Here is a 15,197-nt window from a genome sequence, read left to right as displayed (position 1 = left end):
TTTAAAGGTCCCTTCCAACCTTAACTCTTCTATGATTCTTGTTTTTACTACAGAATCTTTCACCTTGCCTTCAGTTGTTTTGTTTTCAAATTGAAGATTCAAATTTAAGTTGTTTCACGCTTCTAAGTGCTACTATATACCCTTTCCTGTATCTTTCCTAGTTCTACATCTTCATTTTGAGATAGGGTGTGCAGAACTATGTCTCACACTCAAGATGGGGTAGCATCAATCACATAATAGCATAACGATAACAGTACAATACTTTGTTTTCTGTTATCTTCTGAAGGATTTCTAACAATCAGTTTGCCTTGTCAACTGTGAACAAGCAACAAGTTTATGCTTTTGGAGACGTTTTAATTAGTAATCTAAACAAGTGCAACTCAGAAGTAGGTGCAATTGGCATTTCTTCTATCAGCATTACTTTGCACTCTTTAGTGCTGAACACAAATCTCCATTCTCTCACCTCACTCAGTACTATGAGATTCTGCTACAACACTTCAATGTGACTTTTAACTATCCTAAAATCATTGTTCTATGTACAAAATTCTTTACCAGCTATCGTTCCTTTTTTCCAGACTATTTTTCTATATATTGACCAACATAAGCTCCATGACGGATCACTCCAGGACTATGCCACTACCTGCGAAAACTGGTTGTTTCTTTTTAATGTTTTGTTTTCTCTTTTTATTCAGTTATTAGTCTGCAGATAACTTCTCTTCTGTCTTAGACAGCTTGATGTCATTAAGAGCACTTAGTAGCAAACCTCATTGAAAATCCAAAAGCACAACTAGAACCAGATCAGCCTTGGGAGGTAGCTAGGATCCAAAATTAGTTTGAATTCTCACAAGAGGTAAAGATAATTAAACAATTAGCTTCCTAATTGGTCAGTTTTAATCACCTGATGAGGCTGATAAGGGGGGGAGGTATCACTTAATTGAATAGTCTTAGGTTATGAAGTAACCAACAAGAAAAGGACATCTCAGAGACTCTGATGTCCTACAAGAAAGAATAGGTGTCTTGAACTCCTGAGATAATCTGAAAATCAACATGAAGTGCGACAAAGCATTCAGGTATTTTGTATGTGTGGCGGGGGGGTATATTAGATAAGAATAGAACTTCATTTTCAGCCATCTACATGCCTGTGTGCTTCTAGCATTGCTTGTTACTGTAGAGTTGAGTTATAACCCACAAAAACAGCCCCTGAGAAAAATAATATGTAAGCTACTGTGTTAGCAGAAAGACAGCTGCATTGTGATAACCTGTGATCATGAAATAAAAATATGGAACCTAAGTCCAGGAAGAGTGCTGCAGGAAGCTCAGGGAAAGAACAATGCTATGGAACCTTATCAGCATGTTGGCCTAAAAAGTCTAGCACAGGCACATAAGCCTCAGGAATCCCTTACTAGGAGATTGCCACCAAGGGATCAGCCCACTCTGTAACAAGGCCTACTGAGTAACTACATCCACTTCCTTGTAAACTGTTCTGTGAGTTTGAGGCTGCCAGCATGCTCTGCAATAACTTATTTAGCATATCAAGGAGACGTTCAGAGTGTTCTAAATAGCCAATATCAAATTTAGAAAGCAAAAATCCATCCAGAGTATTTTCATTTCGCTTCATCTTTCAAGTTACAGAAGGAATTTTCAACACTCAAATACATGCCCTTAGTCCACAAGACCCGATTACTAGACATCAGTCATAACTCTTCTTAAGCTACCTTGAATTTATTTGGTGTAAGCTTCCAGTGCAGTCCAAAGCAATTTATTTTTAGTTCAGGAACAAGAACTATAAAAAAAGATATCTGAGGATCTGTTTTGGGACTTATTAACAGAATACTTGCACAGAATTACACGAGGTTAGAAATCAAGCTATTTCTGTGTTGGCATGCTTGTTGACATCAAGCTGTTAGATTAAGAGAAGAGGTCTTGGGCATTTTGTATCACTGCGGTGATCTTTATGCTTGCTTTAGCATTGTAAGAAACGATATAAACCCACTCTTATCACACCAGGGCCAGAAAAACAGATGTGCATCATTCCTTCAGCTTCACTGGCAAATGCTGCAATCCCCTTTCCTATTCTATTTCTAGGACAAACGTAAACACACCATTTGGAGTGGGAAAGTATCTGGAGGATTCTCATTCAAGCACTGTAGCTGAAACATTACTTCATTTAAGCCACTCACTAAGATCCACAGCACTGATTTGAGGAAAGGGTTTTTTCCCTCTAAAGGCAGAATCTGCACAAAGGAATGAAGCTCATTTTTTTGGAAATCAAAGCTTAGCACCACGTACTTGTATTTCCACAGTGAAATGAATCAAATGTTATGCACATATTCAACATTTGTAACCATCCAAATGTCTTCCTACAAAGGTGGAAATCAAGATAGAAATTAACTTTTTCCCATAATTATTTATATGTGACCTGATCTTCCTCTAGGACTATGTAAATAAGAAAAAATCTTTTCTTCCTTTAACTTAAAGGCTTTAGAACTCTCTGTAACTTCTACAGAAACTCTTCCCTTTTCCCCCAGGAGAAACATTTCTAAGTAAGGAAGTAAGAAAAAACATACTTAATCAGGGAGGAAACCTACCTGCTCCCATTTCACTTCCAACACTTGGAATAATATCATCATCATCTAGACAATCTGGTAAGCCTCCTTTCTCTAGTTTTTCTTCAGTTTTGCTTATTATTTTTGCTAAAGAAAAATCTATACAATCTTCCAGTACTGCACCATCATCAGCATTTTGTACTTCCAGGTTTCTTAGTTTTGAACTAAAAAAAAATCAAAACAAACCACCCTAGATTTTTAAATTATAATAAGAAAATATACAGAAATATAGTGTATTTGCTACTTTTAAGAGTATACAGAGTTATTTACCTAATGCAACTTCATTATTTGCATTCATATGAAAGAGGCATTGGCAGCAATTTTGTGTTTTCTTTATGTAAGGTATCTTTACTGCATTCCACAGAAACAATTACAAGATTTTACGTATTATACTGTATTAAACTACCATTTTCTACTGAGAAGATTTTTAGCATGGTCTCCTTATCCAATAACTTCATAACTAAATCAGAGTAAAAGAAAGAAACAGACCAATGTTCTCTTGGCTTTAGCTACTATCCTCTGCCTTAAATTCTGCTATTTTTCCCACCACGTGTTAACTTCTAGAACTCTGTCCTCTCTACTTGCTCTCCTACCTTATGACCACAATTTCTGTATCATTATGCCTGGCCTAGGAAGCTTCATTCATCTTAGCAGCTGCATGCCAAAGTTTTCATAAAACCAAAACTCAAGGTATGTGACATATCTGTTACACAGGGTATCTCCTCAGCTTTCTTTTATAAAAAGATTACATCAGTTCCCACAGCACCTGAAGCTCCGAAGTTCTTATTCCACTATATCCTCATGCCAATGCAGCCTCCAAACTCCTTCTAGCTGCTACCTTTCTCCCACAACTTTGGGTTAACCCTGCAGGTACTGTATCTGCACAAGTGCACTTCTAAACTTCATGACGCGATGCTAAGGGGAGGTTCAAAGGGTCCACAAGTGATTCCCAAGTCCTGAAAGACAACCTTGGCCTCTGCCAATTCCATGTTCTGCCACCTTGCAGACAATTTTCATCCTATTTTGGTATTTGTCCATATCTTGTGGCAGTTTTAATTTGCTTCCAGGATTTTATGCATTTCTCTTTTCTTTTGTCCAGATCTCTATTTCTCACTTTTACAACCTTGAATTTGCTGTCTACAGAGCTGAAGCTTTTCAGCTTGAACCCCCTGAAAGCTGTGGTACTATTAGTGACTCCTGTCTTGTAAGCCCCAAGATCCAGCAAAGCAGGGGAGATGCTCAAGGACCTCATGTTTCTCATCACAAGTCTGATCACAAATCAGCCTGCACCACACCTAGGTGTGCTCTCTGAGGTTTCCTCAGATGATGTATTTCCCACACGCGTGCTCATTAGGCATCCTTTCACTGAAAGAGTTAACAGAGTTTAAACGTCAGCCTTGAGCAGTGCTTGAGCAGGAAGCAATGGTTTCATTGCTGTAATGTTCACCAGTAATTTTTGATGCTCTATGCAAGTAAACAGAAATAGCTACATGGTGGAGCTGACTGAGGAGGACCAAAAGTTTGATACATTCACTTACACAAAAATATATAAATACAGAAACACACATGAATAAAAATAACCTGACAGACAAAAATAGCAACTAAAATATTTTATTACAAACAAAGAGAGAGGTGTATAATATACCTTGAAGTTGTTCTTTTTCCCTTACTTCCAGAGTACGGTCTGTCCTGAGCCGTGGGCATGGAAGCACATTTCTTCGTGTTTGCTAGCTAGAAATTTTTTTCAGAAAGTAGTGATTTTTTTTTTTTTTAATTAGTTAGGAATTACTTTTTTCTAGTGTTTTTTGTGGAATTTTTTTTTCTTTTTCGTATACTTAGACTTAAGGATACCCTTCAAAGCATGCTTTTCAGGCTCTCAAAAGCACAATTTTACAGTTTTATTTGCACTCATCTTTATCTTGCAACTTTTATGTCTGTATGCTCAAATTATAATACATTCAATAGTCATTTGCTTGTGGGAGTTTTTGCACACATGCTCATAATAAATGCATGCATAAGCAAGGCTCTCGGCTGTTACCAAGATATCAACTATTGGACTGTCAGCAGAGTGCACTTCTTTGAAAAATGCTTATCATACCTTCAGAAGCATGCTATTTTTAGGTATTATCTTAATCTTATAAATTCCCTGTAGAAGGAAAATCTAACAATATTTTTGTTACTTTCACACAAATAAATATTCTTCAAAAATTAGGGTTTTTTTCTACCATATTCTGACAAATAACCAAAGACAGGATTTTGCAAGCTTTGGCTTGTCTCCTAAAAGATTTCACTCTAATTGTAATTAGAGACTAGTGAGTTTGTTCCTAATCTCAGTCTCCTTTTCCATTATATTTCCCTTCCCGTATTGAGTTATTTTGACTATTTGTTTACTATTACACCTAGAAGACAGTAGTACTGCCTTTAGTATTATACTGGTGGGAGAGGGAACAGGAGAAAGGAAGAAATTCTATTCTAATATTTTGCACTTGGAGTTCTTAATTTGATGTTCAAAACACTGAAATCTTCTGTCAATGCTTTACAGAAGAGGAAACTTAGAGCACAAAAATTGTGATGTAAGTCCACTTGGCCACCAGTGGCACTGAGCAACCCCGGTAACACTGTCCCTGTAGCGCTGCTTTGAACATCATTTCCTTTTGGCTTCCCACCCGTGTAAGTCCCCAGTGTAGCACAGCCTCAAAACCAGAAGTAATACATGGAAATTATACTAGAAGATAAATTAACCAGGATAGTTTTGGCTTTGATACCTTGGCATATGAGTGTGTAAAAGATGAAACTTCACGACAGAGAGGATGTCTGTAGAAAAAAAAAAAGTAAAAAATAAAAATTCACTGAACATGTATAACAAAATAAACATTTTACAATAAAAATTCAACTGCCCTGTCAGGATCAGGAGAATAACATTTTATATGTCTAGAATAAACAATATAGCTAAGGTGGGAACATATACTAAGTTCAATCATAAATTCAGTCTCATTCTCTGTCTTTTCGTTCTCCCATTTGCTATTCCCATCAGCTGGTGAGTCTAGAGTGTCTAACACAACCGTTCACTTACGTGCCAGACTCTGAATCTTGTCTCTTGCAAGTCAGGCGATTAGTGCAGCTACTGACTTACTAGATCAATGATTCCCTGCACCACGGAGCGCTCAGCCAGTAAACAGTGTTATCAGCTTCAACAAGAGAGACTGACAATCCATTACCAAAGATCACCAACAGCACAGCGGTTAATATGCCTACCTGACATACAAATCTCTGAATTAATAAAAAGAAAATGAAGATATAAACCAGTGTCCCCTACGTTCTAAGGAGGAGCACAATTGTGTGCTCAGATTGGCTGTTGTCAAGTCAATTGACAGGGGCTATCAAGTGAATATGAGGTGGGAGCAATTTATAAATTAAGCCTCACAGATTTTTTTCTGAAATACACATTACAAATATTGTATCCATTTTACAGATGAAAAAAAACAGGAATGAAAAAGCAGCTTTCTTATCTGCTTATGTAGCTGAAAACCATGCTTCTTAGTAACTGAACTTCAGGTTAAATGATTATTTTTAAAATCTGCTGGAAACAAGCAGAAAATTTTAGCATGCTGTGTACTATTCAGGTCAAGTTTCTTGTCATATATATTACTTTTTTGCTTTCAGAATAAATTATGTGAACCTGTTAGTGCACTGAAAGGCTACTTTTTTACTATTCTTTATAATTTTTTACTTCAATTAAAATGCTGGGTTATAAAAGATTTGGAATAAAATTTAAATTTCAGGCACATCGTCACCTCAATTTTTCTGCCTTGCTGATTTGAGCAACTGTTTAGATCTTGCCTTTAAAAATTTCACAGACATCCATTCATCAACAAGAATTATCTGCACAAAGCTCCAGATTTTATTAATCCAAAAAAAACCTGGAGAAATCGTCTGTGTGTGGTTGGCAACAGACTTCAAGAATACGATGATTAGTTTTTGTCTATTTACCCTATTTTCCTCATGCTTCCTTCCTATTGGCTAGCTGTAGAAGCATGCAGAAGGTGAGGATTTGCTGCCACAGAACCAGCAGTTATATGTTGTTCTGAAAAACACGAAAATACAACACTCCATACTCAAATAAACAGTAATGTCCTTTCCATCTGTGATAGTTTGATGTGGGGGGGTGTTCTGGTGGCAGGGGAGGGGATTTGCTCCCTCTGCCACCAGATCTGAGTCCCATCCCCCCCGGGGGAGGTTGAGCCAAGGCGGCGCCTCTGCGAATTGCCCTATTTAAGTTGGAACAAAGGGGCGGGAAAGGGCTTTTTGCTCAGGAGCGAGGGGAGAGCAGGAGGGCGCTGCCCTCGCTCCCGGCTCCCGGCCGAGCGGCCGCTCGGGCCCGGGCCCGGGCCGGCGCCATGTGCTCAAGATGGCGCCGGGGAGCCGCATGGGGGACTCGGTAAGCGCCCCGCTCCCGGGGTGCCCGCCGGGCCGAGCTCCCCCAGAGAGGATTAATATCTAAGAGAAGACAACCACCACGACCGGGTCAGCAAAGATGGAGCAGGAGGAGGTGTACTGGAGCTGAGGCTTCCCTTGCAATCGGTGTGAGATGGCAGGCGGCCCCCCTGCAGCCAGGGTGTACTCGGCGGAGCAGCGGCCCACTCGTGGCCTGTGGAGAAACCCACGTCGGGAAGGAGATGCCTGAGCCCAGGAGAGGTCGTGGAGCAGGGGATGCGCGACCAGGTACTGTTGATAATGGGGCATGGAATGCACGACGAGGTCGTGGAGGCATCTGGAGACCGTGGGACGACCCACGCCGACGCGAGTGGCAGCAGCTCCCTAAGAGGCCGAGACTGGTAAAGCCCGAACTGGTGCGATCCATGGGGAGGATTGCAATCCTGCGGGCAGGACTTACTTTGAAAAAGTTTGGGGACTTTTTCTTTGTGAGTAGGGGATCCACCGAAGCAAGGGAAAAATGGTGTAAAGACTCCTCCTCCTTTAAGAAAGAGGCGGCAGTGAACAACATGGATGAACTGACCTGTACTCCCCCATTCCCTGTCTCCCTGCGCCGCTGGGGGAAGACAGAGCCAGGAACGAAAGGAAAATAGGGGGTGGGGAGGTGTTGTTTTAAGATCGGGCCTTGTTTTCTCTTTTCTCCTCTCAAGTAACCGGTTTCGTTCCCTTTTGTCTTTTGTTAAGTAACTGTTAATAAATTGTTTTGTTTTTATGAAGAAAGCCTGAGTCATGTTTTGCCCGAGACCATGGTTAGTGGGTGCTCCCTTTTTCGGTTCTTGTCTCGACCCTCAGTCCAAAAAAAAAAAAAAAAAAAAAAAAAAAAAAACAAAAAAAAAAAAACCACGACAATTGTGGCGCCCAACGTGGGGCTGAGGAATTCGAGATAAGAATAGTGATTGGGAGAGGTAACGGGCAAAACATGGACTCCAGAGTAGTGAAAACAGAGGGACCTTGGGAAACTTTGATTGTTGTGTTTGGTGAAGGGACTAGGGGTGGATTGTTTGTGAAATGTGTGTTCTTGTTCAGTGTTTTAAGTGAAGTTGTGCCTAAATAGGGAATTCGCAGAGGCGAGGGGTGGAATGTGATAGTTTGATGTGGGGGGGTGTTCTGGTGGCAGGGGAGGGGATTTGCTCCCTCTGCCACCAGATCTGAGTCCCATCCCCCCCGGGGGAGGTTGAGCCAAGGCGGCGCCTCTGCGAATTGCCCTATTTAAGTTGGAACAAAGGGGCGGGAAAGGGCTTTTTGCTCAGGAGCGAGGGGAGAGCAGGAGGGCGCTGCCCTCGCTCCCGGCTCCCGGCCGAGCGGCCGCTCGGGCCCGGGCCCGGGCCGGCGCCATGTGCTCAAGATGGCGCCGGGGAGCCGCATGGGGGACTCGGTAAGCGCCCCGCTCCCGGGGTGCCCGCCGGGCCGAGCTCCCCCAGAGAGGATTAATATCTAAGAGAAGACAACCACAACGACCGGGTCAGCAAAGATGGAGCAGGAGGAGGTGTACTGGAGCTGAGGCTTCCCTTGCAATCGGTGTGAGATGGCAGGCGGCCCCCCTGCAGCCAGGGTGTACTCGGCGGAGCAGCGGCCCACTCGTGGCCTGTGGAGAAACCCACGTCGGGAAGGAGATGCCTGAGCCCAGGAGAGGTCGTGGAGCAGGGGATGCGCGACCAGGTACTGTTGATAATGGGGCATGGAATGCACGACGAGGTCGTGGAGGCATCTGGAGACCGTGGGACGACCCACGCCGACGCGAGTGGCAGCAGCTCCCTAAGAGGCCGAGACTGGTAAAGCCCGAACTGGTGCGATCCATGGGGAGGATTGCAATCCTGCGGGCAGGACTTACTTTGAAAAAGTTTGGGGACTTTTTCTTTGTGAGTAGGGGATCCACCGAAGCAAGGGAAAAATGGTGTAAAGACTCCTCCTCCTTTAAGAAAGAGGCGGCAGTGAACAACATGGATGAACTGACCTGTACTCCCCCATTCCCTGTCTCCCTGCGCCGCTGGGGGGAAGACAGAGCCAGGAACGAAAGGAAAATAGGGGGTGGGGAGGTGTTGTTTTAAGATCGGGCCTTGTTTTCTCTTTTCTCCTCTCAAGTAACCGGTTTCGTTCCCTTTTGTCTTTTGTTAAGTAACTGTTAATAAATTGTTTTGTTTTTATGAAGAAAGCCTGAGTCATGTTTTGCCCGAGACCATGGTTAGTGGGTGCTCCCTTTTTCGGTTCTTGTCTCGACCCTCAGTCCAAAAAAAAAAAAAAAAAAAAAAAAAAAAAAAAACCACGACACCATCAAGAGGCTAATTTGTTCCTACTGTAGCTGTTGTCTCAGAGCCTTCTTTAAAAAAAACCAAAAACAACCAAACAAAGCAAAACAAAAAAAAAGCCTCATTGTTCACTAAATTCCTCAAATTTGTTTAACCTTAATAGTTTCTTTCTTTTTCCCCATACATGACAACCTATGTTTAAAACCTCATAATACAATTCTATAGTTGTTTGGGAAATGAAATTAATGAGCAAATCCTGCAAAGGCACCTAAATAAGTAGCTAGTGGCAACACTGCAACAGAAGTGAATGTTTTAGCAATTCCATCTCTGCATGTAAACAGGAGATGCTGTGCATGAGCAAACCCTTTGTGCTGGCTAATCCTTTCCAAAGCCTACAGCAGCCTGCCCATGCGCATACGGCTCCCGTCGCCAGGAGCCTGGCAAGGCTCTCAAGAGCGAAAGCGTAAACAAAAGCTGATTTCAATGCTGTGTCACTGGGCTGCTCTGTCTCTACGCAATTCAAGTTTCTCTGCAAAAATTATGCTAGAAAAACTCCAGAACGATTTATTCTAAAATATACATTGACTTAGAGAGTGATTTCAATATTTGTTACCTTTTTTTTTACTTCGTTGACTCATTTTTTTCTCTTAATCTGTCTTTCCCCCCCACCTTGATACTACCATTCTCTTTGCTTCAATTTCTTCCCCCCTTTCCAGTTGCTTAGTGTTCATTGTCTTTAAAGGAATCAGTGGAACGGGTGTCAAAAATATCTCAAGTGGTCCCTTTAGATTTATGGCATATCTGCTTGCGCAATTTTGAAAGAAATTTTTTTTTAAATTAAATACTTGGAACTAATCTAACTGAATGGCCTCAATGTTCACTCATGGATAACCAGTGTGCTTAATTCCTAGCACACATTTCTAATTTTTTTCACTACAGAATGGGATTTCAATTCTCTCACATACATGTTTACCAGAATACAGACTGTGGTTGTTTTAAGGTGGTTTAATTTATGTAGATAATTGGTAGATCAGCTGCTACTCTGACACGCTATTTGCTGATATATTTTTTTTTAATTCTTCCAGCACTCCCATTTATTTCAAATGTATCCCACCAGAGCTGCAAAATTCCTTTGTGGGGTTGAATCCTTTGATCACATCACTTCATAAAACAGCCCTGTAACTCAACCCCAGTTCGAAGTTCTTAAAAATCTTCTGTCTACTGTTCAAAATCCATCTAACAGAACATAAAACTTAGGCAACATCCAGAATTTGTTTGCAAAGTATGATTATACTGGTAACACATGTAGTTTCTCCTTTTTTTTTTTCCCCCTCTACAACTGATGGATATGGCTTTAAAATAGCTCAGGAATAATTTTTACTATAGTAGGAAATTTTTACTGGTATAGCCAGGCTTCTATCACAGACTTGCTGTCACACCTTTCTGTGTACTGAAAAACCCTTTTACATTCATAAAAAAAACTTTGCTCTTTGTTTTTTCTTTTCCTCTGCACAACAGTAATTATTTGATCATCTCTAGCAGACTTTCATATATACTATTTCAAAACAGGTTCCCAGCTGCAGCTTAACATTTGAACCACCTTGTAGTCTGGCCCTTGTATCTTTGTTTTGCAGATTAGTGGCATCATAAATTTAGGTACCTGGCAGATCAGATCTTTGATGAACCATGTATTAGTCCATCTTAAATTCTCCCACTTCCTGCGCTATCAATATACAAACTCTTGAGCGCCTAAGTAAATAATAATGCCCCCGAACAACTAAGTAAATATGGCTGTGTATCCACTCGAGAGCTAACAGGTTTGAACACACAGGCCAAATCCCACAGTTGTAAGTATGTTCACATAGACCAAAGGTATGTCAGCCTCAGAAGTGTAATGATATCCAAGTTCCAGAGGGTGGCAGATGAATGTCTGCCTGTCTGAGGTTTATGTGTTTGGTTTTTCTTAGCAAGCACTTCCTGTACCAGGAACATTTAGGCCAAGTTAAGTGTGAACCAGTGTCTATTTCTTCGCTTTGTCAGCTGAACTGGTTAAAAACCATCCACTGCTGAGTGTCTACTGGTTTGTACTGCAAAGAAACCTGTTACCTTACCTTGCTTTTTCACAGATGTCAGCACTACTTAGCATCCTAGAAAGAACACTTCAGCAAAATTAAGACTTTCTTGAAATAATAAGGAACAACACTTACTTAGTATCAATTGTTTCAAATAATAGGAAAAAATTAAGACTCCACAAATCCAGTATGATGCAAAGATGCATAGAACAGAGTCCTGACTAGGGTGCAAATCAGGCTGTGCAAGATCAGTGTGAAAGATTCCCCATGAATTATAGTCAGTTGGAATGCACATACCTTTGTCTGTTGTCTTCACGAGACTTGGTCTGTACCGAAACTGGTCTAGACAGTATCTCCTGTTGGCCTTTCTTTATTTAAAACAACAAAAAAAAAAGTAGTCAGTTTTGAGGGAATATAACTCATTAAAGATTAATTACATATTCATAAATCACAGATCAAAACAATTATAGTCAACTACAGAAAATGAAAATATAGTCTACTGTGGAAAAGAACTTCTCAAGCACAGGAAAAGATGGCTAAAAATTAAAATGCCATTGCTATACCCCAACATTTATTTCTGCTCCACAACACAGAATTGCCTTTTGCCTGTAAAACTTTTGCCCAGCTTAACTTCATCTGATATGCTCTTACCCTCTCTCCCTTTTCTCTGAAATATAGGAGTTACAAATGCACAGCTGGCAGAACAAATTTTCAATTTTCCATACTGCACAATAAGCCTTAAAAAGAAATCTTTATTCATGCAATATGACCATAATTGCACACTGCTATGTTATATGTTGTATGTACTTTAGAGAACAATTCAATCTGAATGTTCAGATAGATTCTATGTTGCTAAGTTACAGTTTAAAAAGCATAATCCAGAAAAAATGCAGTCGTCCTGTTTGGTGTTGTGTTTTTTTTGAGGGTTTTTAAACTTAAGATTGTTTTTCTTTTGTTGTTAAATGTATATCTGTGCAATCTGGCAGTGCCATGTGGTATATTAAGTGTCCTAAGAATACATGATCTTCTGCTGTATTTAGAGAAGGGAAAAAAAAAAGGGGGAAAGGGGGTGGGGTGGGGTGTTGTTACTGTTTTTGAAAGAAAAGAGACTAGATGCTATTTTGGACGCTTCATCTGGTTCTGTTCAATTGCCAAGCAGTTAGCCTCAGCTTATCACAGCTCAAGAGAAGAATATGTTTTCACAGGACATAAAAATGAAGTTTCAACAGTAGAAAAAGTGCTTTTTCAACAGTAGAAAAAGTTTAGCTTTCCAGAAGACTTAAGAATTTGCTTTTTAAGCCTTATTTATTTGAGTGAGTGAGCTTACAATGAATATATCTAATAGGCAGAACACTTTCTCCAAACTGTTTTGGGTCTCTGTTCTCTTGTAATGTATATTCATTTTTCATATTAAAAACTTACTATCTGGTACACAGCTACACCAATGTTAAAAGGGTAATACTAAGAATAAACGGGAAATTTTTCTGTTTAAAGAAAGTTTCCTTATTACTAACTACATATTTTCTATTTATGTAACTTATTCTTTGTATTTCTTTCAGCTTGAACAATGTAGATCCTATTTTACTAGGATGTTACTGCAACAGTATCTGGCTTTCAAATACTTTTTTTTTTTTAGTATTTAAGACATAAAACCACCTACAGATACTTTTCTTCAACATCATAAACAAGTTTTTTATGTGATTTTATGTCTCTATTTGCACAAATGCTCTATGCATCTATACAAACAGGTACCTACCTGATGAAATTATATAAAAACTATTTTTGGATGTGTTTTCAGTAGAAGTTTAGAATTCTGAAAAAAGAAATTAAAAGCTCACATTGCATTTGAAACCAAAATACTTTTAGTTGTCACAGTCTAAATAATTTCTTTCGAAACTTGACCCTGTGTGCATGTGAATCAAGGCTAAATTATGTAACAGTCTGCATAACCTACTCACCATTACTTCTTCAGCCTGGCGCACCAGTTTTTCTGTTTTTGCTTCTAATTCTGCATTCAGTCGCCTGAAAGAGTAAGAATGCCTGTCACTGAGTTTTTGAAAGATTTAAAAGAAAGAAATGTAAGCCTGACAGTGTCTCCGCCTGAACTAAGTGAAATTTTAATTTAAAAGGAACACTGGGATATCCTTCAGGGTATTAACAAAGTTGCGTTTCAATAATTTCCTGGGTTTCTGTCAAATTGATAGTAGTACAACACGTACATCCATTAAACAGCAAGGTTTAGACTATAACTCTGAAAGCTAAAGGGTGTCCTTGGTTTTGGCCATGTCATTGTTTAATACGCATTTCACATCTTTATTTCCTAAACATTTTCTGGTTTTAGCACAGTCCTTACCTTAGGCACACCTATTAGCAGGGGTCGGGGAAGGAGTCATGTACTTTACCTGATCACATAATTAAAACGTGTCACCCTACATATGTACAGGCTAAAGTAAGGCCGTGTTTGTGCACGCCTCACTCGATAGCTTTCCATGCCGTGTGATGAAGTGCGTTTGAGACATGGCTCCTCGTACACCCTCACTGCTCACAGGGGCCGAGAACTGACAGAGTGAGTGCTTTCAAACGTGCTTTCACTGCATTTGTCACAAGCTTTAGAGCTTTTAAGCTTTTCAAAAGAGGTTTAAGTCCTTTGACGTTACTTTAAATTACGAATACGTGTGTGTGAAACGCAGCAGCCTCTCCCGCGCGATGCAGCGGGCCGCGGTGAGGCCTAGCGCAGCGCAGCGCCGCGCAGAGCCGCCCTGAGGCGCCGGCGTCAAACGGCGGCGGGAAGGCGGCGGCAGAAAGGCGCTGCTGTGCTTCGTCCGCTCGCTGCGGGGAACTAGCCGAGGGACGCGGGTACAGGGCATGAGCTGTGAGCTCCGCCGGGGCCGCCGGCAGCGGGCGGGACGAGGCTGAGGGGACACGGCCCGGCCGCCGCCTTACTTGTGCTCCGCCTCCTTGGCCAGCAGGTCGCCGCTCAGCACGCCGCTCGCCGGGGCGGCGGGCGGCGAGGGGCCGCCAGGCGGTCGCCGCACCTGCAGAGAGGACGAGTTAGTTTGCCCCTTCCCGCTGCCCCCGCTCGTCTCCCCGCGCCCGAGCGGCCGCCTTACCCCGAGCAGCACCCCACCCCGCCGGAGCCCGCTGCCGCCGCCCGCCGCCATTTTAGCGGCGCAGAGGCTGCCGCCCGGCGTCGCCTTCGCCAGGGCAACCGGCTGCCGCCGCGGGGAGGCGGCTCTGCCTCCGCCCCCTGCTCCGCCGTGGCGGCCTGCAGCCCCGGCCGAGCCGCCTGGCGCTGTTGGCTGCGGAGGGCCGCGACGGGGGCAGCCGCGTTTCGGGCCTTGCTGCCGGGCAGAGGGAAGCCGGATCGCGTCGCCTCCCGTTCCTCGCACGGGCGGGCGCCCGGGTGGCGCCGCGGGGGAGCCTCGTGGCAGTGATGGCGAGCCGAGGGCGCCGGGACAGGAGCCCTGACCAGAGTTCGGGTTCCGCAGGCTCCTGGCATGGCGCTGGGCTGCTGTGGGGTCGGGTGAGGGGGAGCGCGTAGGTCTGAGGCGGCTTCGCACTTATTATTGTAATAAGTGTTCGTTACAGCTCTTCCGCGTGAGCCGTCTGGCCTCGCTGCGTGTCGTCGTGTCACTGTATTAAACTTCTGTGTGTGCAGCATTATGGCAACTGTTCCACCCTATTTACTGCTCTTGTGCGCTGCCATCTCTCCACGTTTTCCGTTCCCAGTTTTCTGGGATTGTTGTCTGGTTTTAGCCTTGTCCTCTGCCTTGCGTTTG

The 15,197-nt window shown here is 42.4% G+C and overlaps 1 protein-coding gene across 1 annotated transcript in view; it reads right to left on the bottom strand.

Moving 5' to 3' along the window:
* TEX9 (testis expressed 9) overlaps positions 1-14,594 on the bottom strand; it is a 28,040-nt gene extending 13,446 nt beyond the window's left edge. Inside the window, exons 1-6 of the mRNA XM_086619972.1 lie at positions 14,362-14,594; positions 13,377-13,440; positions 11,716-11,786; positions 5,372-5,420; positions 4,252-4,337; positions 2,589-2,770 (exon numbers count right to left, since the gene is read on the bottom strand). Coding sequence (XP_086476098.1) covers positions 2,589-2,770; positions 4,252-4,337; positions 5,372-5,420; positions 11,716-11,786; positions 13,377-13,440; positions 14,362-14,579 — 670 coding nt within the window. The 5' untranslated portion in view covers positions 14,580-14,594. The remainder of the gene's footprint in view (positions 1-2,588; positions 2,771-4,251; positions 4,338-5,371; positions 5,421-11,715; positions 11,787-13,376; positions 13,441-14,361) is intronic.
* Positions 14,595-15,197: the final 603 nt, after the last annotated feature.

The sequence above is a fragment of the Tauraco erythrolophus genome, chromosome 14, assembly GCF_009769465.1.
Source record: "Tauraco erythrolophus isolate bTauEry1 chromosome 14, bTauEry1.pri, whole genome shotgun sequence".
In the NCBI taxonomy this organism is placed as follows: Eukaryota; Metazoa; Chordata; class Aves; order Musophagiformes; family Musophagidae; genus Tauraco; species Tauraco erythrolophus.
Note: the sequence above shows the minus strand (reverse complement) of the source record. Positions and strands in the feature narration are given on the sequence as shown.